At 32.3% G+C, this 26698-nt stretch overlaps 1 protein-coding gene across 2 annotated transcripts; it reads right to left on the bottom strand.

Moving 5' to 3' along the window:
• Positions 1 to 369: 369 nt before the first annotated feature.
• On the bottom strand, positions 370 to 24719 carry Pten (phosphatase and tensin-like protein). 2 transcript variants are annotated; one of them, XM_088231639.1, is made up of 10 exons: positions 23439 to 24719; positions 20658 to 20830; positions 19912 to 20053; positions 18277 to 18375; positions 17370 to 17593; positions 13596 to 13797; positions 10259 to 10356; positions 9446 to 9599; positions 5504 to 5651; positions 370 to 1395 (listed from the first exon to the last, which is right to left on the bottom strand). In XM_088231639.1, the coding sequence occupies exons 1-9, from the start codon at positions 24013 to 24015 to the stop codon at positions 5509 to 5511; spliced, it is 1812 nt and encodes a 603-aa protein (XP_088087765.1). In that variant the 5' UTR covers positions 24016 to 24719; the 3' UTR covers positions 370 to 1395; positions 5504 to 5508. The 2 variants fall into 2 exon arrangements, with proteins under 2 accessions (XP_088087765.1, XP_088087766.1); XM_088231640.1 differs by lacking the exon at positions 5504 to 5651 and having other exon boundaries at positions 1226 to 1395.
• Between the last annotated feature and the right edge of the window lie 1979 nt (positions 24720 to 26698).

The raw sequence follows: 26698 nt of genomic DNA, 5'->3' as shown, positions 1-26698 counted from the left end.
AAAATTAATTCTTAAAAAATAAATAATGTACATAATTAGCATTAGTAAAAATTACTGTACTAAGTCAATTGTAAAAATATTTTAGATAAATATGTTTGTTTATGTACAAATTACAGAAAGCACATGGTATTGGCAGACAACCCACATCCATAGTGTATAATATAATAATAATTTAGTTGTACTCAGGAGCGCAGACAGTAACTCTTATCCATGTCTGTATTCTTTACTTTTACAACTAATTCATTTATGTCAAAAATATTTATATGATTTGCATATGTTACATTTATGCATAAAATTACAAACACTTAAGATCAATAGTTCAGATCTTCAAAAGGTGTTACGTGGAGGTGTGATAATCGTATGCATGTATATAAAAATAACTTTATTAATGTAAAGTTTCAAAGAATACAAGTGGGATTCTATCCAACAGCAAATAGTTTCTATCTGCTAGAACTGCAAATAATGATACCGCATTACAGTTACTAACACAACAATTACTAACAAACGAGGAAACACATTGTATGTATCATTCTTTACATAAAATACGAGAAGTGGATGAAAACAATAGTTTGTACAATCGTAGAAGGGGTTTTCATTGGAACCAACTCAGCGATATCCAGCGCTACAACAAAATACCCTTCTCGAGTATTTACCAATGACCAAGAATATAAATAAGAATTACCATCATATAATATACATAAAAACTATTTTCAAGCCATAAAACACTTATGCAGGTACAGATAAGATAACATTCTTCAATATGAGTGAATGCATGATATTTATATTGATAAATCAAAGTGTTAAATTTCACGAGTAACTTGATCAATGCAAGTTCATGCAGTAACTATAAATGTGAGAGAAGATTGCATGAGATTTACAAATCAGAGTGGTAGATACCACAAGTAACTTGATCAATAAGTGTTAACTCATGCATTAACATAAGATGTATAAATCAAAGTGGTAAATGTCACTAGTAACTTGATCAATGATTTAAAATTAGTAGAAATACAGAACTAAAGTTCATTCGTAACAAATATTCAATAAAAGAAAACTGCAAAATCTCTGAGATCAAATATGTGATGGACATATTAAGAAAGCGACAAAACAAAAAAGCACACTAGCGTTCGGTATTCTAATTAACCTATTGTAACTTGATGACTTAATAAAGTAACTTATAAATATACATATAAATCGTTTCAAGGTCCAAACACTTTTTGAATCGTAAAAAAGTAGAATAATGTACATATGGAACACAAACTGCTTGATTCTTCAGAGCCGGCGGAACTTTGTACTCTCTCCGTCCCTGTCAAGCAGTCTTACGGTTGCAAAATGGCACATCAAGTGGACAACATTCTGCATAAAATTTCAATACTCCTCACAGGTATGTCGATTCCCCTGTAACAACAGAACGCCATAAGCCACCTCCCTCAACCAGCCGATGCGAGCTCACATCGCATCACTTCACTGTACACACACACACCACTCTGATGTCTATCACTCCTATTCCTTAGAAACATACATGTCACCACTTGCCCCAATTGAGGCAAGGTTCTTTCACTGAGATTAACCTAATTTTATGTGTGGCTTCTTATTAGGACTTCGATTTTACACACGTATCTAATGAACAATAAACATTTAAAATACTGACATGTAGATAACTCTAATCAATAACTTTCATTTGAAAAAAAAACATCTAAATGGAATTTATTTTCTACTACTTACTAAACGAGAGGTTCTAATTTTTAAATTATTTTGGATTGGTTTGGCACATGGTTTAACTGTGTATGGATTTTGTTTCTTTACGAGTAATTCAACAAACTAATAAGTCAATTTTATTGATTTTTAAAAAATGAAACAATTCATAAGAGTGACAATTGTCCATGGTACCTCGTTGCCATATATACCATTTTACGTTTAAATAACACAATTTTTTTTCATTTGAATGGCATATTCACGGGCACAATTCAATAGTGATGAATGTCAAAGGTTTGAAAAAAAAATATTTTTCATATTTCTTAACCAAACATAATCGGAAATTAACTAACATTAATTAATTATAAAAACCTTTTTATTTGTTAATTACTATCTTTTAAGAGTCAATTTTGGTCCCATATTTACTGTAATTTTTTTTTATGATTCTTAAAATGGAAAAGATACAGATTTTCATATAACTGTTGAAAGTTATTTTTAAATTTAAATAAAACTTACTCAAAAGAAACAAATATAGATTCGAAACTACGCCTGAAGCATTACAAAACTTTATGATTCATTGTTTTGTACGATTCTAAATATTAAAAAAAGAAAACCTCTCCTGATTTATAAATCAGATTTTGTGCTTATGCATCATTTGGCAAAAAATGCGCAACATGTAGATTATGAATATGAAATATTTTAGTATTTTGATAAAATACCTGTAGATAGAATTGAATACAAATGTACTAAATCAAAAATTACACATATCAATATCACCAACCTACTTTTCTTTCAAGAAACAATTATTGGAAAAGTATTCAGATGATTTTATTTAAATCCATGTATTTTATACATAAAACTAATATTTTGAAAAATGATTGGTGCTACTACATGCAAAATAAAACAATTTCTACACAAGAGAGGATTTGAGCCTTTGAAAATGAGTTTTTAAATTCAAATTGGAAAATTCACACACCCTTAAACTTACATCTATATTTAAACTTTCAAACATCCAGTCCGATTTTTTATATTTTTTTTACATAAAAATAGGTCCTAATCTATTGAATAAAGCTTTGATCACTCCATTACCAACCAAATATATTTTCAGACTGACACCATATAAATTATTTCAAGTGTAATGCAATTTAGTGAATTCATATTTAAAATAGATTGGCTTCATTTTGGTATGGAATTTGAAAAAAAATTTAACATTTTCAGAATGTACACTATGTAAAAAAATTATGTTTCAAAAAGTGCAGTCCATTTTTTTAACAGAAGATACATGATCACAGTCTGGAAATATATTGATTTAAAAAAAAACTTAGATAAGTATATAAATACATAAAATAAAAATATATAACAAATAATTTAGATCTGTTCAGAAACAAATACAATTAAAACCACATTATAATTTACATGGTACCAGAATGTAAGGTGTCATAAAAAAAACGTAAATATATAATCGCTTTTTGCATAATTCTGTGCCCTTAAATTTGAGATACATAATATAGAAACACTCTGAGAAGAGGGTTTGCTTAAATATTTTTACCCCTGGTGATATTAAGATTACAACATCTTACATCAAAGGTATACATTGTCAACAATCAGTTACCATGATAATTATACTACATTACTGGTGCACTAGGAAAGACAACATTTTCTGTAACCAAATCCAAACAAAAATAACCTTCAAATAAATTACAAACTTTGCTTTAAACCGCTTTTTTTCTAGCACTCGGAGCAAGTATATTTCACCCATGCAAATATGTTATTTTTGTAGGACAACTTGGCAATTATCATCATCAAATGTAAAAATAAGTTTCAATAAAAAATATTATAATGTTTTATTTTCTCATGTGTCATAAACTCATCATTGTCTACAGTTTTTAATGTATAATTTACCATAATATCGTCAGGTTTCTGGCCCAAGTTGGTAACTACAAATTTTCGAAAAATGAGAGGTCTTCATAAATGGCATCAAATAATCTTTGTTTAAAAAGTAAATAAAAATCTTTCATATTTTATAAATCCATAAAATAATATTTTATAATATCCAATTTGAAGTTTTATTTAAATTGTTGACAGTGGGATGATCTTTTAACTTTAAAAGTGCAATATCTCACAACTAGCAAAAGGTAGTTACCAATTTGTGCCAGAAACCTGACAATACACAGTTGCTTAGTTTGAAATGTTTTCAGCTACGAATTAATAAATTGCCACAGAAACATGAGATCAAAAATATATTTGTATCAATGAATTATGGTTCAAAATAAGGTTTATAATTTATTTGATTTTGAAAAAAAAATATATTGACTGCTACAAAATATGAATTCATAAAATATCCTAATTACCAATCCACCACCTGTAACCACACATAAATTACTACGAGTAAATATTTTATTATATGTACATAAAAAATCCTCTGCTTTTTTAAAGAAGTATTACTAGCCAGTAAACAAAGATTGACACTTATTTTATTATCGAAAAACAAAATCACATTCAGAAGTCAAAATATTCTAAAATAGGCAGCAACGTTGGTATCAGATTGCTATCATTAAATAAAAGGAGAGTGAGATTCCATTTTTTAATTTGTGGATGCACAAAATATTGATAATCCACAGTGCAATAAGGACGGAAGCACTATTTGTTAGGCACTAAAGGCTTTGGATCCCAAATGCGTAGCAACGCAATGTTGTGTAGAAATACTTCTATTTGTATGTGTTTCTATATTAATCCGATTAAAACTATTATTATCACTTTATTTATATATGGGTAAAGAATTTAAGTGATTTTGAAAGTGTTGGTTAAAAATGACAAATTGTTAATCGTCATTGAGATTAAAAGACTATTGGAAAAGTTATTAAGGCAAAACTTCATACTGTAAAAGTGTAGAAAAAATTAAACTTAAATCCTACGTTCCCAAATATTCTGTATCTTGTTTTTGCATGTTTTTTTTTCACACAGACTTTTGCACGTAAATGTAAAGTTAGGTCAGTTATGCCTTACATCCGGGAGAAGATGATAATCCAAAAATCGGAAGATGAAAATAAATATACCAGTTATGATTTTAAAATATCAATACTAAGATGACATTTGAGTTGATTAATTTCTGTAACAAATCGAGCCGCAAAATATTAAAATAAAATAAATACAATTTAATTAAAGGTTTTCATGATCCAAATGGATTGATTACGTACATACAAAAGCACACAGAAAATAAACTTGTTTGATGAGGGCTGAAAACCAAAATGATTAGTCAATTTAAAAGTGTCTCCTCAAAAACAGCAATTTTTATGTATTAACAAATTCATCAAAGGTAAACATTACGAAAAAAGGTATATAATATGGACTGAACAAGGCAATTTTTATGTTTTCAATCCTCAAATCTGTAAAGTAACAAGTACAAGCGACAGGCAAAAGAGCAGAGGTGAACAAGCGGCTAGTCTTATTAGTCTGACACACACACGTGAATTTCACTGGGAACCTTTGTTTATACAAGAACTACATTTGGGTAAATGGTGATAAGAACTCAAATAATTATTTCTTTGAAGAAAAATAAAATTATTCTAAAATAATACAAATTCTCTGACTAAAGTAATAGTCTAAGAGCTGCAGGGTTGGTTTAGTTTAAAGGTTTCCATCTTTTTCAGTCAATGGATTTCGTCGCAGTTACATTACGATTTCTAAGTTTTAAATTGAGCAGGGAAAAAGTAGCAGGCAGCAATATCGGAAGCTCACGCGTGTGTGCCTACCTTCAGGGCGGCGTAAATGCAAACAATAGGAAAGAGACAAGAGACGGACGACACGTTACTGTGATCAAGCTTGGAGCATCCTTTCGGTGTCAGCTCTGGGCGTGGCAGGGGGGGAGGACGGGGCGAGGGGGTGGCTGGCCAGGTCCAACTCGGGCTCCGACAGCAGGCGGTAATGTCCCAGCAGCGCCGCTTGCTCACCGCCGACCGCTGCCACAACCCACGCACACATTAGCACTCACCACTACATCGCAACTGCTTCTTCACACCCACTTCACATATTTACTAGACTAAACACGTCTCAAATACACCCGGATACACTGCTCTTCATAAGAAATGTTTTATATTTTTATAGTTATTCAAGGCTGCATGCCTAACATCAGTTTTGAATCAATGGATGTAACAACAATGCCAAACCATTTTTGTTTCAAGTAGAATATTATTTCTGTTACTAACTATGTAATCTATCTTTAAACATCTTTGATGGGGTAAAATTACTACACTAGGTAACTTCAAAATCAGCATTTTTGAGTTAACCACTGAAAATACATTCTTGTATCCTCCATGAATGCTACAAATAGACTAGTTATGCATTCAAATCACAACTTGTCTATTTATATAGTATTCATTGAGGAAGATACAAATATGTGTTTAAACGATTAACTCAAAAATCCTGATTTTGAGGTTACCTAGTTGTAGTAACCACCCCACGATTTGGTCCCACAACTTTTCTCCTAACCATGGTTTAAAATAACACGCTGAACCAAACTTTAAAACTAATTCATTTGCATACCTTTGATACGATAAATTGAAATATATTTAAAATCTTCCTTATATTTTATTTCAAAAGCTTCTTTATCAGTACGAAGTTGGAACATATTATCTCAAACATATTTAATTATGGTGTGCTCTCATTATATATAGCTCTGATTGGAATTTAGTAAGTGATTTTATATTGTAGGTATATAAATTCTATGCATACTGAAAATTTGCCATATATGTCACGTTTCATGTCACTTTCCATGTTTACGCACTCCTAGCATCAGGATTTTGGTCATTTTTTCTCACACATATTCAGAACTATAATGTTAAAAACAGTCCACAAACTATTATGAGTGCAATAGACAGTTGTTAGTCAATGACAAATAACATAATTGTTGCGGTATTAATTCCAAATAATACAAGGCTTAATTCAAATCAGTATTTGCTAAAACTGAATTTTTTATATTTATCGTTACTAGGAACTATGCTGCGGAAAAATTCGTTTGGCAGAAAATAATTTCTCCATCACCCTTCTAACATAAAAATGATTGCTTACAAGAGAGTACAAAAATACTTGGTTATTATTTACCTAGCTATGTGTGAACTGTTTTAGCCAAATACTGGATATACTCCCCATGTTTCTTATCTATACTCATCATGCACTATATTGTACCAATACCTGTAATTGAGAATCTGCAAAATACTAAAATAAGTTGTTTACTGACGAAACTTTCGGGTAACAATTCTACAATTTTAGTTTTATTTCCAGATTCATTACTAAAGACTTTTAGTAGGTGCATGCATTTCAGAGGATGCTTATCGAACAATGGGATACTCGAAACAGTTGAGAATATGCGAAGAATTTGGTCAAATGATAAGAGCAGAGGCCCTGTAGAGAGATGTAAAATAAAGGATATCGCTGACCCATTATTGGAAATAAATTGTTATTTAAAGATCAGTTGATTTGCGCAGATGGCGCTCTGTGTGGGGTATAAGTATTTATACAAAAAATCCAATTTGTATAAGCTTCAAATGTATTTATTTCATATTCATAACACATCCAATGAACTTGAATAACTTTCAATGTAAAAATAGTGATATTCATGTACATAAATCTACTTCATAATCAACATGGAAAAGATTAGGTTAATCCTAATTTAAAACGAATGTATCGCCCTTATACTTAATCTAATCTAATATATGATTTATCATGATTATATTACAAAGTACACGGGCGGCATACAATAGTACGTATCTGGATACAGGGTGGAGAGGTAGTGGTATGTACATTTAACGAATTATGTACGGTGGGAGGGGGTGGGAGGCACTATTAATAAGACTATTACCTTTATCCTAATCTGAACTGAGTAAAATATTATAAAATTGTGTATCAAAAAATACATATGAATTGTGCCTAAATGGCCGAAAAATCTCAAATCCTTTTGGGAAAAATGAGAACATAAGAAAATTTCTAAGTGTTAAGAATAAAATGTTACGCAATAAAACACAACAATAAAATTAATTTCTTGTGATTATCTGTCAATCTATATGACCATAATCAAATACATTAATGAGAATAAAAAATGGTAATTGAGATAGTACGGCTATATAGGGACGGTGTGTACAGACCAAATCTTTTTCAAACCCATTACTAAGAACTTATCACGTTGGAAAGAAATCAAGATAAATGTATTTTCAATCATAAGCACAGCCAAATAAAATTATATTCATAAAAATACAAATGAGTTGCCTAAACAAGTTAATATTAACGGATTCGTAGACATCACTATGCGTAGCAATCTAACCTTAATAGTATTTTGTTATATATTATTTCTCTGACGGCCAGGATATTTTACACTTCTTCAAAGACTTCACTTATACTAATCGAAACTCATTTCTAAACACTAACTAGACCACACTATCGTTTGGATCATACGCCGTCCAATGCAAGTCAAAATGTGAGTCATAACTAACCATAACAAAGTAAGAGTATGGAAACAATGAGACAAAACAACAGATTTAGACTTACGCCAGTATTTAATTGTCAATGTTTTTATTTTTAACTATGTAATTTCTATCCTTGTAAATGCAAATCGCCGAAACTGATTTGTCCAAAATGAAACATTTTTAATAGTTTTAACTTGAATAAAAAAAAATGATTTTCTTTTGGGCCACGATTAGTAACTGCTTTAAAAAAATTCTAACTTTCAACATTCATCACTATTATAACCCAAAAAATGATGATGCTCGGAACATAACTTTTTCAATCTCATTTGAATCTGTAAGTTTACATTTGAAATAATATTTGTTAACAGTAATCTACATAATATGTACTATGTATTTTATTAAAATAATAAAGAAAGGTTCTTGGTTAAAAAAAATAAGATATATGATGTTAAAGTAATTAGAATGGAAAATTGAGAGATATGGCAAGAGATCAGTACCTTTTGTGGGTAAGCAAGACATATTTGGAAGAATAAAATAAGAAAAAACGGTGGGCATTTACAATTTTGTAGATAAAAAAAAGGGACAATATTTTTACTTATTTGAGACATTTTGGAAATAGCAGTTTTTGGCTCGTTGCCGTAATATTTTTAATTTGGATAAAAAAGTAAACATACACGAGACCTATTTTCCGTTTATATTAATTAGTAAGAGATTATATGTCAGAAAAGACAAAATTATTCCCATATTAAAATATACAGGATGATCGACATCAATTTCATGCGACAGAGAAACAAATCTGTGGCATTTAGGTAAAGAGGTACACGTCACAAAAATTGGGAAAATGAGTTAAATACGCAGTTCCACTCTATAGGCTACAGAAGGTTGGGTAAGAGATACAAGCTAAGAAAAAAATATTAATTTCAATAACAAAATTGGTTAACGATAATTCAAAAGCATTTTAATATTAAATAATCAAGTACATATAACTTGTGTTAAAACTGCCTTTAATAACATTGAAAAAGCAAACATGAGAAGAATATGAGTTGTACCGCTTCGTCTATTTCATTCGTAAATGTACGTATTTTAAGTTTATTGTAAGATAGCACCCAAAATTGGACGTTAAAGAATGTCATAAGTGAGAAACTTTAAATAACTCCCCAGAACAATCGGCTAATAGTGACTCATACTTCTTTACCTAAACGCTACAGAAAGTCCGGTATTCCTCTGCTTTTATACGAGGACAAGGAGTGCGGGTGGGAGGGTTTAGTGATATGCTCGGGAGAGGCGGTCCTCACCAGAGTCCCAGCCCTCCTCCGGCTCCAGGGAAACCTCGCTGTCCTCCTCAGCGCTGGAGGAGTGGGAGTTAGAGGGGGGAGAGCCCTGCGCGGCCCCCCGCCGCCCCTGCCCCCAAGTCATGGTGGACTGCACAGTCTTCACCACCAGCTCCACCTGTTGGATGGTACACATTACAACCCCCGAAATTATAATTGCGAGGTATCTGTTGTTTTGTATGAGAAAGAATTAAAATAAAACCAGTATTATTCCCTATGTTAAAAGTATCCTAAATAATTGGATTTGATCAATATTCATGTGATCATTCTACATGATTGCATATGTGTATTAAAGTAAAACCTAACAAAAAATAAATGCAAGGTAAAATACAAATCTTTAAATAAAAAAAACCCCTCGAATTTTATTATTTCTTGCACCCAGCAGGTCGAGAAGCCCAATAACAGTGGTACGTTAAATTAAAAAAATTACATTGTTATTTTACTGTTAAACATTACACCGAGGGGACCCCGCTAAGCCTTCAAAAGATATAGACTGTCAGAATTCAGGCAAAAAAGATGATTGATATTTTAATTTCTGAGGGATAAAGCCATTTGAAAGCTAGTTTGTCAGGCAATTTTTGACATCCTACTTTCGATGATAATTTTTCGGTTATTAATAATTCAGATTGTGAAATCAATTACAAATTTTTAACAGGCATAGATATTGATTGGTATTAGTTACTAAAATACTAATTCAAAGAAAATTTGTGGTTACCATCAGCTATAAACTTTAGAGTATATTATTGTATTAGAACACAAGTAAACATAACAAATTACCTTAAAATCAGGACTAAATATTTTATCCTTTTTATCTTTATGTGCAGAATCTAATTGCCATTTATCCATGGTTAATCTAAAAACATTAGCTTTTGTTCCTGGAATTAAAAATTTTATTGGTTAGGTCAGCTGTAAAATCTACAAAAAATAAACATTAACATTTAAACGAATTCTGTGTACACATTAAAAAAAATATTTTGATATTTTTATTTTTATAAAATTGATTTACATATGAATGAGATACAGTAAAAAAAAAAAGGTTTCAAAAGAAAGATAAAATGGTGCCTTGTGTACAAAGCATTTTTAATCATCATTTTTAGTACGAGGCATATCCAGAAAGTAAGAGTACTCAATTTTTGTATTAAAAAAATTAATTACAATACATTGTTTGTATATTACTTATTTTTCCACGTAGTCGCCTTCCCGTTCTTTGCAGGTCGTAAGTCGTGCCACAAGCTTTTTAAAGCCCTCCTCATAGAACTCTCCCGCCATCTCCTTCGTTCACTTCAAGACCTCTTGTTTCACCTCCTCGTCGGTTAGAATTTTTTTTGTGAGTCTTCAGGAAGGTGAAAAGATGAAAATCTGAAGGCGCTAAGTCAGGGGAGTATGCAGGGTGGTTCAAAATGTCCCAACTTAACGAGTTCAAACGCGCCTTGGTGGCTCGCTCAAGGAACTCGCGGGCGCTAGCAACCCGATTCAATTTGTGCTGCTCTGTCAAATGATTTGGGACCCACCTTGAGCACAATTGTTGATATTCCAGCCTTTCTGTAATTTTTTCGTATAATAGAGATCTGGAAATTTGTGGAAACATCGCAGACATTTCATCTACTGTCAATCGGCGGTTTTCACGAACAGTTTTGTCTATTTTTTGCACCAACTCATCGGGTCACAATTGAAGGTCTTCCACTCCTTCGCTCGTCATGAATATTCATTCTTCCTTCATTAAACTCACGACACCACCTAAATACGTTTGTTAGATTCATAGCACCTTCGCCATAAACAGTTTTGATCCTTGCAAAAAAATTCAGTCGGAGTTTTTCCTTCCACGAGAAGGAACCTTATGACAGCGCGCACCTCGCACTTGGCGGGATTTCTTTTTGACATCTTTCACAGAAACGAACACTACGAGGCAAGTTTTGGTACTTGGTTAGCTGAGGCGTTTGCAGTCATTATAAAACAGTCTATAGCAATGAACCTCCGCTTCTGGATGTTAATATTGCTAAGCAATGTTCACAGACTGGTTGATGTTCAAAATATCAATGAGAAAGATGTGGCCGACACTATTAAACAATTAAGTAATACGAATTCTCTCGGACCAGATTTTATTCTGGAACTGATCAAAAAACCACTCCGTTTTTTGTATAATCTTTCTTTAAATACGGGAGTCTTCGCAGAAACATGGAAGACATCAAAAGTAACACCTATACACAAGAGTGGATCTAAGTCGTCAGTAGATAATTACAGACCTGTAGCTGTTCTTTCTGCACCAGCGAAGGCATTTGAAATTATCATATGTAGAATCGTCACTTCCCGAGTAGAGCCATTTATTATTGATGAACAACATGGGTTCAGGAAAAGCCGATTGGTTGAGACCAATCTAATGGTTTTCAACTACATCACGGAAGCTCTGGATGCAGGTCAGGTAGACGGTTCATATAATGACTTCGCAAAGGTCTTTGATACTGTCGACCATGATATCTTATAAAATAAGCTGTATGAGATCGGTTTCTCGGATGGTATGTTAAAATTAATGGCGAGCTACCTCCAAAATAGAAACCAATATGTCTCCTACAGTCTATTCGCATCAGAGTGTTTCTATATTTTCTCGGGTATCCCGCTAACCTGGGTCCATTGTTGTTTTCAATAAACATTAAAAAAATTGTTCTGCGTACTGCCAGGGTTTTTGAAAATACCCGCATACTGAGAACTCTTTACAACTTCTCGGTGCAAAGTAGACTCGAGAGTGGCTCGATGATTTGGGGGCCACATGAACTGAAGTACTCTCTTATGATAGAGAAAATAGGGGTATGCTTGGCTTCAACAGTTTAGATACTAGAAGAAATGTGTGTTTGACTATACATTTTTATCAACTGTTGCGTGGTATGACTGATAATTCTGAGGTTATGAGGAGCATTTGTTTGTATGTTCCTGATAATTACCTAAGACAGTGTCAGCATAGATTGTTTCATATTCTGATATACAGGACCAACCTGCCGACGGTTATGCCTGTTGGAAGGGCTACCGCTGTGCTGAGCACTCTTGATGTTAATCTGTTCCATGTATCCGAAGGAGTTTTCCGGAGCAGGATTCTCCTACTATTTTGACAAGAGTCCCTTTATATATTTTTTGTCTTTTTATGATATGTACGTATTAAATTTTAGTTTGTAATGTATGTATTATTTTTAATAAATAAATTGCTAGTTGTGTTGACCTCCACTAGCAGTCAGTGTTGCAAACTTTTGGAAATAAAAATTCACAGCACGAGAGCTAAACAGTACTCTTACTTTCTGGATATGCCTCGTATTTTGCAACCAAAACCGGCCATAAGGCCATTTTCAATAGCGATTTCAACTATTTTTACTTGTGTCCGGGCGGATAAAGAATAGAACCAGAATCCTGGACTAGCATTTTTTACTCAATGGCTACTTTCAGGTAAAAATCCTGAAAAAGGTAATCGAGCGGAAAAAGTCTACATAGTGGTGTGTTTGGCGCATTCGCCTACCACACTCGAGGTACCGGGTTCAATTCCTGGACTGGCACCTGAAGCGTAGGACTGATCACCTTACCTCCACGCAACAGGTGATCAATATACGCTGCATTTGGTATACCAATGGAGTGCCCTATGCACCATCTGGTGGGGATAGGGATGCGATGATGATTGAAAAGTGGCCATTAGGGCGATACAGTAAAACCTCGTTTTTGCGTTCCTTAATTTTATGTTTTCCCGCTTTTTACACCGATTTTTTTTTAATGTTCAGGACCCATTTTTCTTCATACATTCTGATACAAACATTCCCCCAATTAACGTTTTTTACATTTTTCATCACCCTGGTTTTACACTTAAAATTTTTCGGAATTCATTTCATGTGTCAAAAAAGCCAAAATTATATCGTAATAATGATGCCGCGGCCCTTGCGCCACCGCGTGTACCACGGGAATGAAGAATAAAAACAGGTAAACAACTTATAAAGGATAAATTATTGTCTTAGCCTAAATTCAAAGCAGGCAGGCTTTTTGTTTAAGTGTTAAGCTTTACAAAATTGGTCATGTCTGATATACAAAAAACAAAATAACCGAAATAACATATGTTTCATAAATATTATCTTCGATAACTTACCATCTAACTCGCACATATCTTCTCTTACAGAATTGACTTCATGGGTAACAAAAAAAGTGTTAAACCAGAGGTGAAAGAGTTTTTCTTTCTTGGGCTTGTTAAAGACCTCTAGCTTGATATCACCCACCAGGGGCGTGCAGCGATCTAAATTCATGCAGATCTCTGTAGCACTTTTTCTGACTTCGTAACTCCCGAGCGACACCTGAAAATATAACAATTTAACAATCAATCGGAATATTTTCCTATCCTAACTATAACTTTACTATCCTTATACAAGATAGCAAGAAATCTTAAGGTTACATTTCAATCCATCCTCCATAATAATACTGACCCTAATTTTTTGAATTGATTCGTATTGTGGACCAACAAATGCGAAGAAGAGGTTTTTTTATATATAATGCCAGGCTCTTAATAAACATTCCATTCTACTAGCCATTTAAATTAATCTTTTTGTAATTATTTATCAAATTCATAACATTACGATCCATATTAATCTGAGAGTTAACATAAAAGGATGATGGAAAAGGGAAAATTAAAAAAATGTGGAGACAAAAGACTAAGATAGTGTGGATAGAAATGACAAATGTAGTATAATCTTAGAGTGATAACCTAATAGTCACCCATACGGAGAAAAACCATTCTAGGATTATTACCCACGAACTTGGCTACAGATTACAGCAATACAACGGGCCGTAGGTACTTGCGTTGATAATTGCGAGTGCAAACCGAAAAAGTCCATTATATGTTTGTTGATAAACTAACAACAAACTAAAACCAAACCAAAAATTTGGAACTCTTCTGTTCTATGTAATAGAGCCTAAGGGCTTCTGCAGAGAATTTTACTCTGAGAGTTTAATAATAAACATTATATTATGTTTCTGTGGTGTTTGGAATATACATGCTAACTCAAAACGGTAAATTTTTTGTTATGACCACTTTAATGAACATATTTTTTAATATTTCAATATTCTCCATAAATAATGATAACTCCAGCATAAAGTCACAATTATAATTTGCTCCAAGTGATATAGATGTATATATTTGGGTCTTTATTTATTTACATACATGTAGTTTATTACACATTATTTGAGACATAAGTCTCAACTCCATGGGACTAAAAGTCCTGTGTTGAGACGGAACGAATACAAGAATGATAAAACATACTCCTGTAAAAAGTTACTTTCAGAGTTACCATGTATATACCAAACACACGAGGAAATTGAAAATCAATAAAGCGTACAAATAACAAATGTATTTTAATAAGATATTAATTTATTATTTAAACACTTTATAAACAGTTTACATACATATGCATAAGGGCGGGCATATTGCCTTAAGGCAATTTCTTCCTACCTACCCTAACCGTTCAATTTGAGAAAATCAGTGGTATATAAACATATTGTTGGTTTATCAATAATTTCATTGTGGAACAAAATATTAATAAACATATTTTTATATATATATGTATTTAATTTTTTTATTGTAATTTTTACAGAATATGTTTGGAAACTCTTTATTACATATAAAAATACACACAATGTGCATAGCAATTTGTGAAACTCACAACAGAAAACATTGTTATATTAGAAATATTTTTTATTTTCTCAAGATAAGAGATCCTATTTTATCTCAACAGAGATGGTTTTTTTTATATTAATTAATATAGTTACATATATGAAGCCTGTTTTTTTTTCTATTGCAATCTACTTTTATATTTTTTTAATGTAATAATTATAATGATTTTGATAAAATTATAAATAAATTTATCAATGAAACTTCTTGGTTTAGTTTTACTAACTTTACTTCTTGGTTATTTATGTTTATTTGATCTTTTTATCTCCAAAATATGTTAATAATAGTATAAAAGCTGTAAACGTTGTAAACAATTCACCAGTCTTGAAGATGCCTACTTAGGCGAAAGCGTTCGTTGGTCAAAATAATAAAAAAGTAAAACTAAACCAAGAAGTTTCTTTGATAACTTTATTTATAATTTTATCAAAATCATTAACTATGAAGTTTTATCAAGAAATATCAACAAAAAACATCAATAATAATTATAAATTTCCATAAAAGAGACTAGCTCTTGTGCTTGGAAAGTGACTTACACTGTTATATTTATTTAGTAATTTGAAGTTGTATGAGTTTGAATATATATGAGAAAAAAATTTAAATTATACAAAATAAAAACAAAAACAAAAAGTAATAATACAGTAATAGTAATTAAAATAGAATGCTATTTTTACTCGGGTTCAAAAAAATTCTTTAAATTTACTTTGAATTTATTTACTGATATATTAATTTTAATAGTTTTTAGTTCATTGGGGAGATTAGATTAGTAATATAATAATAAAAAAGTTATATGAAAATCTAAGGATAAATATCACAAGCCCTTAAAAGGGCTTAATATCGGTCATTAGCTGTGATAACTTTATTCATCATTCTGACAATTAATAAATTATTTTGAACACTTCCTTATCTGACTTGTAAAAATGCTAAAAGTCTAGAAAACTTCGTACAGTAAATTATCCTCTGTGAGAAATGGACAATAAGCAAAACATGTTTTTGCCCTGCGTAAATTTTAACCAGATTTACAGGTAGATAAACAAACACCAAATACATAGGTTAAGTGTCTTCAGAAAGAATCTAAATTGATAACAAACAATTTGTTGAAATTATTATTGTATGTTATTATGTATGAGGTGTGTTCAGTAAATAATGGGAATTTTCAAATTTCGCAAGTTTGGAGAGTCCGATAGTCAATTTTTTATTATGTCCCTGAAGTATGCTAAAATTTTCAGCTGTATTTATTGTTCACTTTGTCTGTGGCAGTCGTATGAAATGCATAGCAGAAAAAAATGTTGAATTTTGAATAAAAACAGCGGCGAATGGAAGTTGCTCAGGTGTCACTAAATGAAGTCAACGACGGTGCAGAATTACTAACAGGTGTTATAACAGGTGACAAAACATGGGTTTATGGATATGACATCGAAACTAAGGCTCAATAGTCCCAGTGGAGGCATTCTGGATCGCCAAGACCGAAAAGGGCTCGACAAGTGGGGTCGAACGTGAAGGTGATGCTCACTGTGTTCTTTGATTTTAATGGCACAGTGCATTATTAATTCTTGCCACGAGGTCAAATTGTCAATAATGAGTACTACCTACAAGTTCAACGCCGTTTGCGTGAAGCAATTTGAAAATAATTGCCAGATTTGTGGCAAAACAATTCATAGCTTTTGCACCATGATAATGCACTTACTCACACTTCATTGCTAGTTCGTGAATTTTTGGCCAAAAACAATACTGTAACGATGCCCCAGCCTCCATATTTGCCAAACATGGCTCCATGTGACTTTTTTCTATTTCCAAAAATAAAGAGAACCTTAAAGGGCTGTCGTTTTACAAGCATAGATGACATTAAAAGTGCATCGCTGAAAGAGCCACAGGCTATCCCAAAGATCGAGTTTAAGAAGTGTTTTGAGGATTGGAATAAGCACTGGCACGAGTGCATAATATCTAATGGGGACTATTTTGAAGGCTACAACATTAATGTAGACGAAAATATTTTTTTTTCCAAAAAATGAAAGTTCCTGTTATTTTCTTAACACACCTCGTGTAAGCTAAAGACTTCCACCAAGCCACAGAAAGTGGTTTGGTGGGATTTTAGTTCCTGTAATTTTTTCTCAATTACTAGTTGTAAAAATGTTTTTTTGATTTTTTATGTAACTATCTGAATAAACACATTAATCATCGAACAGATAGTAAAATTTATATTACCTTTGGAGAATTTTTCTCAAACTCATTCTGGTTAGCCTCTGAGACGAACAACTCGAGTATGATTTGTCCCCCATTGAGAATGGGCGGTGGCTTTATTATTACTTCCAAGATTTGCAGTTTCGGGGGAAGATATAAACTCTCCATATCAACTCCAGTCTCCTTCAACATGCCAAGAAGAGCGGCGTAGTACTCGACGTAACGTCGTTGTGATGGTATCGTAACTCCTGGAATATCCATTAACACGTTTAATTTTTGCGTGAAAAAATTTATAATAATATATAGTGTTAGTGAGTATTATAATGAAAACTATAATAATAATATTTGGCTGATTTATACTGCGCAATTTTTGTGAAAAATCCCCAGAAGTGGGGTGCGTTACAATTCCATACTTAAACTAACATTCTAACTAAGCTAAAACTACATATTCTGATTTTAAAATTGAGGGTATGATAAACGAAAGAAGTAGGATTTAAGTTGAGATCTGAACTGACTGGAACTGTCAATGATTTTGAAAAGCGTGATCTCCGAATCTAGTGTTTGAGCAGCACCGGAATTTGACTAGTTTTCCTCTGCCCGAATCAAATGCTGACCTAAGAGTAGATTTTCTTTGTGATATATTTTCCCTAATACAGAGGTCCAACAGATATCTTGGATTCATTTCATGCAGGGATTTAAATACTGTCCAGCAAAGCTTGTATTGCAAGATGTGAGAATATTTTTTTACTCCTGTAATAAGCCTCACTGCCGCATTGAATACGGATTGAAGTTTATCAGTTTGGTATTTTGGGATGTATAGAATATTATACTAGCCATTTTACATGGCTATTAAAAATATTGTGAAGATATTTTCAAAGACAATTAAAAAATGAAAGAGTAAGTAGTTTAAATTTTAAAAAGTCTTGAATACCTTTTTTATTGTGTGTTCTTCGTTTGGCATAGTAATTAAGTGCATCTATAGCATTAGAAAACTGCTGTATGTGTAGCAAATAGCAACAAATCATCGTTCCTGAAAATAAAGTAAGAATAATACAAATAAATCAAACAATTTAGTGTATTTTTTAACATGGAAAACCACAAAGTTAGTGCTTCAAATATTAATTTTATATGTAAATATTATTTTGTTCAAAAATATTTTATCCCATAAAAAAAAACATATATATGTACATACATAATAACTTAAAATAAATCTCAAAAAAATATTATTATTTGAGTATTAGATTAACCATTAGCTGAGAATGCATTTGATGTGGCTAATCACTGTCAATACATATTTGGACATTTACGAGTAGTTTCGGTAATTTTGAGGAGGTAATGACTCCTGGAGATCAGTTTTGTGGGAGCTGTCACCTGTTTCATTGTGTAAAATAATTACTCCTTTACAAACCATAATATTACGATTATGATAGAAAGTACATTCTTTAAAAAAAAAAAAAAAGAAATGGTGGTTTGATTATGATGTGGGTTTTTAATTTATTTTAAACTTAAAATGTATAATTTAGGTAAAACAATTTGCAAGTACATGTTCATGCGAACCTGTGATGTTTCAAAGTAGTTGGTTTTTATTAATTTTTTTATACATTTTTGAGAAACTTCACGGTACAATTAAATGCTCTTAATTTTTACCTTGTGTAAGAAACATTTTTTACTGAACTTCCTCATTGTTAATGCACAATCAATATAAAATATAATCATCATATACATATCTACATCCAGTGGTGCAAAGGGCACTACATCTGGATCATTCTAGTCACCCGGATGGCCAGTCTTATGGTGAACCGTCTCACGCTTCAGGTGCCAGTCCAGGAACAATGAAATATTACAGTGCAGGACCACCTTTAAAACCAATTTTTTACTTACACTGTTAGGAATCGAACCTAAGACCTCAAACATGGTAGGCGAATGCGCCAACCACTATACTACGAGGCAGACTTATCTCCACTCAATTTCCCTTTTTGGGAATTTTACTCGAGTAGCCATCGAGTGGGAAAACACTCGTCCAGGGTTCTGGCTCTATTTCACATAGAGAACTGTATTCTTCATCTGCCGAGACACGGATGGAAAATATAACTAACAATATTTGGATGAATATAATCACAGTAACACAAAACAATGAGTTCCAATGACTACATAAAAGGTTAATATCATCGCCATTCAGGCAAAAATTTACTTACCCTAAAAATGACAATTTTGAGTTAAATATGTCATTTGAAGAGTAAAATTATGTTCTTTAAGAGGCAAACGTCACCGAGATAACTTAGAAAAATGTTGCTTAAATCCAAATTATTTGTTTTTTACTATGTGACTTCATATTATTATATTTGAAACATTAAAAAAATATATTAAAAATATTTTTTAAAATAAAAACTAATTTTTAGCTTATTGAAAAGACATGAATGAATTATGTTGTGTACATAAAACCTCCAAAACACAAAAATATGATTTTTTCCTTGGTCTCCCAAACTTGCTCAAAATGATGTTTTTCAGGTTATTGACTTTTTCCTGAACGGCGACAATATAATAGAAAAAAAATAAAATATTTTACCAGTTCTGCCTTTTCCTGCTTTGCAGTGCACAGCCGCTACGTTCTGATTATCTGTCGAGAGCCAAATGTCAACATCCTCACAAAACGACCTGATGAGGTCTATGCTAGGAGGATTGTGGTCTTCAAACGGATATTGAGATACCTAAAAATACGAGCACACAAGAGTGAAATGGATTTTCATAGGAGGAATCAACGTGAAAATTATTATAATGGACATGGGATGGGCAGATAGTAAATAAAACTAAAATAATTATAAGTTAGAACAATAACCCCACTAATAACATTTGCACAAATTGTTGGGAAAATCAATAAGCATTCAAAGACTTTTTTGTTTTAATGGTAGCCTATAAATACACTTTCAGTAATTTAAATGTGGCTTTTAATGAAAGCTAGAAAAGCAATAGTAAAACATTATGGATTTCTTTAAATAATTTTGACTAATGAAAATTGTTTAAACATATCAAAACAAAATATTGTATAAGTACAACTTATTAATTTATTTTATATGAATGGTATTGTTTGCATTTTACATATATTAAAAAACCACAAACATAAGTGTGTAAATATGCTCATTTTAAAAGAATTGTTATTAAAATTATTAATACAAATCACAAAAGGCATAAAACTACAGAAAAATTATTTAACACTATGAAATAATAACATAAAGAAATTAGTATATGTATTTTCATTTCTCCGTGTTAAACACATCCAGTTTACAGCAATTTATGTTACATAAAAAAACTTACCCTGTTATGGAATTTAGTGGCATTATAAGATTTTTCTTTACAAAGATTGTATATTTTGTAATGATCCATATGCTTCTCATCTAGGAATTTCATAACATCAGTTATGTGGTTACGATAGCACCCCTCCACATTCTTAGCGGGGAATCCCATCGCTATAATATCATTGTTAATATCTGGGAAAGTGCATTAAGGAAAAGACAATCAAACATAATGAAATACGATATGAGATTTACCTTCAAAATCCTTTGCCAACTAATACCCGGTGCTCTAGTTGATATTTGCACCATTTGTATAAACAATATTTAAGGGTACTTTTTGGTTTACATACAAATAACAAAACCAATCAAACCACCACGCTGTTTCTCTGTGGGGGTAAGCAGGGGATAGAAAGCCTTTTTAGCCTGTCTTTGCATACAGACTTCACTTCCTCTACATTCATACGATTATTTAGACTTTTGAGAAGTATTTATAGAATTGAATCATGCCATGCCTTCCTCATTTTCTGTATCCATCTATATTCGCAGCGTAAATCCTTTTAGCCATTCATTCGCAGCCTTACAAAATACATGGATCTCGACATTTGCGCATCTATCATACATAATTTTACCACACATTAACCTGAGAGATTGCATTTTGACAGCATTCAGTCTACTTTTATCCTTGTTTTTCTAATTCCATACTTCACTCCCATACATAGGGGTCGGCACTAGGACTGTGAACTGCTACAAACATGCTTAATACGGAATCTAATATATTAAGCTACCTGCCATACTAAAAGTAACTAAGACCTACTTAAGTAAATGAAAAGGAAATGGGTTCTCAGTTCATCGTACATGACTGGAAGGTATTTCATTTGTAAGATCAGTTAGCATGTTGGGTAAATTGTTTATAATGATAAGTATGTGGGTAAACCACACGGGTAATTTGTTAAAATCTACTAACTTATATGAACAATGGTCTCCCATAGTGCATATGTGTAAGCGATTTGAAGGATCTAACCCTCAAGTGACCACTCCATAATTAGTAATTGATAACACCGTATAAAACTTATCACCGAGGCAAAACCTTGCAACATACGTTCTTCACTATAAGTAGATGGTACATAATTACTGTAACAAAGACTTTAAGATTAAACTCTTATGTATCAGAAATAAGTATAATAATATTTCAACTTATTTAACACTTAGGTACAGAAATATGCACAAGTTGTGCAGAAAAGTAATGTTAATATTTACCACTTGAAATATTATGATTAATATTTTAAGCACTAACTCTGTAATTTTTCATGTTCAACAATTTACATATTTTACTTGGCTTTGAATCACTAAGTAATTATAAAAACATACTGATCAGTTTCGGAACACTTCTGTTCCTTTGTAAGGTGAAAATTAACAAAATAAAAGTTTATTTTACTCGTTGACAAATTAACAGTTGCGTTCTAAAACCGCTCAGACTATTATTTTAATTCAATTTTATATGAAGAAATAAAATGAAAAATATTTTTCATTAATTTTTACAATCGATTCTTTTCAAATATTGATCTTCAATGGTCATTTTAATAACATTCTATATCTTTTCAGTGTACAAATCAAATTGCAAAATAATCAACTTTAACAAAAAACTTTAGTAGTACTGGTTGGGTCCATTAGGCTACCGTAGCTAGAAAGGTGAGTAAATAGCCTTGTCGAACACCTTCTTCGATTTTTAGATCTTTCAGATGCTGATGACGTTTTTCTGGATTGTTATTCCTTGTATTGTTCATACACGCCATAACAATCTTTAATTCACAGCTTTGATTATAAATAGGCGCAAAATATTACTAACTAGATTTTTCTGTCCAAAAATTGAGATATTTCTATAAAATTTGGAGTTAACTTTGTATTCATAGAACCGATTATGTTGCGAGTAAAATTTTGTACAAATATTCCAATTTTCACACTAATTTAACAAGCCAATAATCATATTTCATTTGTACTAGCACCTAAAGCATAACACTTCTACTATTATCATAATTAACAACAATATCTCTGCAGAGACCTATGTAACAAAGGGGGTAAAATATTGAAGACATTAGTATTAATATAATTGTGAAGTGGAAAGTTTATCAAAGTCAACCAAATAAAACTTTCATACAAACTAAGATTCAAATATGCGACTGATATAACTCCATGATACATAAAGAGGTATGCATTTGTATACTGATGCTAGATCCTCGATTGCGAAATAGATAAAACATACAAAACTTAATTTTATTAAGAATGATACCGAGATGAAGCTACAGGGAAATATAGATCGATATTGAAGCCGAGCTTAACACATAAAGAATAGAAATTGGCAGGTTTATTCTGTCACAATTTTGTTTTGTAAGTTCGTCATATATTCATCTCATTCTAACGCAATCAAAACCATATTTCTCTCTTCCATACTATATGAGTGAATTTACAAAACGAATTAGTTCCAGCATAAGGCCACAGGCGCCCAAGACCATGTTTTAATTAAGTGCGAAATTAACAGGAGCCGCAAATAAGACAAACTAAATCAATTCTGAGTATATGCGTACATTTTAAATGGAAACCAAGGAATTAATTCATGGTGACAGGTCTACATAATTTTGGAGAACAGCAAGAAAACAAATAACAATAAACAACATACATACATAGTGATGGATATGAAGAATCTCACTATTAAAGCCAGATAAAGGCAGTCAGGAACGGATAACATACGGAACATAATCCACAGGCTCAGTGTTATCCGAACCGAATAACAATTTTTAAAGGATACAAGATAAGTCAAGATTATATCCATCTAAAGTGTAGCGTTTCCTTTGCTTACTAACTAACCCTTTGATCGGATTAGTCATCATATTCCTTAAAAAATCTAAAATAGAAAAACCGTTTCCGCCACAGGGTTTCACATGGATGAGATCTGATGAAAGGCTATCACATTTACTGTTACAACTATCGTCTTTTTTATTCAGCATGGACACAGCGTGTCCATTTAGTAAGGATAAAGATTGTTTTCCATTAGAATGATCATTTGCGTTAAACTTATTGAATGTTTCGAGAGTTTCTTTAAAACTAGACACGGTTTTCTTCCTAGTAGCATTGCGCAGTGAAGCTGGGGCGCTGGTGGCGAGCAGGCGCGGCTCCAGCCCCGCGGGGGAAGCTACCGAGGCCCTATGGACGGGATCTTCGTCTCCCGACTGCCCGGATGCACCGCCCGCGATGTTGACCGAAAACGCGTTATCACACTCGCCGTTACACTCATGTAAGGGCGCTAGAGACTGGCACAGCTGAAGTTCAGACTTCTTTTCCGAACGCCTTCGATTCCTTCCGCGGCAGCTGAGACAAACACCCATAAAAGTGTAAGCTATTCGATCGGCACTTCACATCCGTAAACCTATATCACATCGGGAATGCTATATGAGCGAAGTAATAACCGCATTTTAGTCCTGGAGTAATTAAGAGGAAACCCTTTGTAAATCAAATGCCTTCTGAGCGTTCAGTTTATCGAAGCACTTTAAATAAACGACATGGTTCTGTTTCTTTTCTTCCGATAATCGCGAAATGAAACCAAAGGAAAACACTTTACTAATCTTATTCAACATACTGACGAAATATCACAAAAATTAATCTGTCATACCACACGTTCCAAGTGACTCCCAGTTAAGAGAAAATTCAACTCTTCCGGAAGAGCTACTTGCCGGCACTCCCATTAGTTTAGTCAAATAACTAACCACTAATCCATTATCACTTTACGTTTTTAACATTAATATCACAAATTATTATAAAGTGGCAGTGCTCACAACTAGCACAATGAAAAGGATCTATCTAACATTCATGGCGTCCATCGTCCATCGTCCATCCTGTGCTTGGAGTAGGATTGAGTAGGATCACAGCCGGATGGAAACAGCTGCAAAAGATGATATCAATGTGAGAACACTATGTTGGTCCTTTTTTATCGAATACTAAATGACCCTTTTAGACAGTGACAGGAAAAAACCTCATTTCTCGTTCATCGTAAAGAGGGAGAGGGAGAAATCTCTTTGTTTAATACAGTTCCAAATATTAACACCAGACGGCAAAGCTCGTGGCCAAACCGTAAAAAATAATAAAACCGCACTTAAAAAATACATTTTCCCGATTTTCTCACCAATCCGTACCTACTTTAGAATTAGCGCCAATTTTAAATTCTATCAATAGTCATAAATTTGTGCTAAAAACGTTCCGTCGCGATTATTCATAGCAAAGTTGGTGAATTATCAGAATAAATCAGGTATCGGATATAAAATTTATTGTAATGTGAAAATAAATTATGTAATCGTGTTTGGATGTGTTAAAATTAATATAATATATAAATTATATATTATTTTTGTAGATAAATTATGTTTACGATACACTAGCACAAAAGATAATAATTATTTATTTTGGAAAATAAAAAAATATAGTCAATTAGACTTGGGTTTATTAATCAAAATAAAATATTAGATGTATTATATTTATATAATACACTTGTTAAAATTCAAAATACATTTTGAAAACCTTGAATATAACATTTTACTTTCACATAAATGATCAGCAAACATGTTTTTAACTGGTTAATTTGCAATAAAGTTTTTGTGTGATCGAAAATAAGTTTATTGAAGAGAAAAAATTCTATTTTCTCTTTTGAGATAACTAAAGATAATAACACATCATTTAAAAAAATAAAAATGCAGAAAAAGAGGCACTCAAAGACCTGATATTATTTTCACTAATTCTAAATCAAGTTTTGACAGACACCGTGGCGCAGTTGGTTGGACGGCCAACTGTGAAACTGGCGTCGCGGGTTCGATTCCCGCCAGTTGCAAGAAAAAAATCCAAGAAACATTTTTTTCTCAATTGGTCTGGGTGTTGTGGTGTATTTTTCACTACCTCCTTCCATATCCCCTCTATTCCAGCTGCTGCAAGCCTTAAAATAGAGGCTTAGCGTATTCCTTAAAAAAAAAAAAAGTGCTTTGAAACAAACTAAAAAGCAATTTTATGCCATAATTACAAAATAAAAGAGTTATATTTAAAAGTTTAATATTAAAACACCACTATGTCGACCGATTTAAGTGCTGAATTTATTATAAAACAGTCACAATATATGAAAAATTAACATGGATTGTTCTGTTAGAACGGCTTTCATGGAGCTTGTAAGATCTCAAATTGCGTGTGCGAGAACTTTTGAATTCAGTACCCAACATCCACCTCATAGAAAGCAGCAGACTTACGTAGTTCCTTATTCCAGAATTAGATAGACCGCAATGAATTTTACTTTAGTTAGTGCATAACTGCGCAGGCGAATAGTCGTGTGTGGGCTTGTTGCAGTTAAATAAACGTTCAACCCATCTCAGAATGGTATGATTAACAAAGTAATCAAAAAATATTTCTTGTAGTTACTAAAAAGATTAGTTAACTTATAGCTGATTTTATTTTATAAAAAAAATTAGGTACCTAGAAGTCAAATTTTTAGGGAGGCATTGGTTCCATCCAATCTATGGACGGATCGCGCTTGGTATTTACTAAATAAAAGATTCGAAATAAATAAATAATTATCAATTCATCACCGACATTACAGTAACTCTCCTAAAGGGATATCATTGAAGAATATTTCCTCAGTCGTTTGGTGAAACATTTCCCATTATCATCAGCATTATTTTCATGCACAGCAATGAGGAAGTTCAGCCCCACGGGAAATTGTATATAAAAATGTTTTCTTAAGTGCGGTAAACATTAGAGCATTAAATTGTACAGCAAAGTTTCTTGAAAACATAATAATAAATATTTAAATTCGAACTACTTTGAACGACGTCACTAGTTCATATGAATCAACCAATGATAACAGAGTTGTGAAAGATTTCCGGTACACCGTAAGCAGTGGACCAATCAGCAGAACTGACCGAGGAGAAGCGGAAGAGAACTTGAGACGTCACACGCAGAGTAATATCAGAAATATAAAACTTTAAAACATCATAACGCTGATAATATGACACATAAAAATATATTTTTTAGCTTAGT

This window comes from Micrasema longulum, unplaced genomic scaffold (assembly GCF_059751315.1).
Source record: "Micrasema longulum isolate JH-2025_06_02 unplaced genomic scaffold, ASM5975131v1 h1tg000900l, whole genome shotgun sequence".
NCBI lineage: Eukaryota > Metazoa > Arthropoda > Insecta > Trichoptera > Brachycentridae > Micrasema > Micrasema longulum.
Note: the sequence above shows the minus strand (reverse complement) of the source record. Positions and strands in the feature narration are given on the sequence as shown.

Bases quoted from the DNA above. Each gene is read 5' to 3' on its own strand.
- Pten (XM_088231639.1), bottom strand. From the start codon at position 24,015: ATGGGTGTTTGTCTCAGCTGCCGCGGAAGGAATCGAAGGCGTTCGGAA. The intron at 20,054-20,657 runs GTAAGTTTTTTT...TCGTATTTTTAG, and splicing joins CCACTAAATTCCATAACAGG to GTATCTCAATATCCGTTTGA. The intron at 9,600-10,258 runs GTAATTTGTTAT...ACCATCCAACAG, and splicing joins TATTTAGTCCTGATTTTAAG to GTGGAGCTGGTGGTGAAGAC.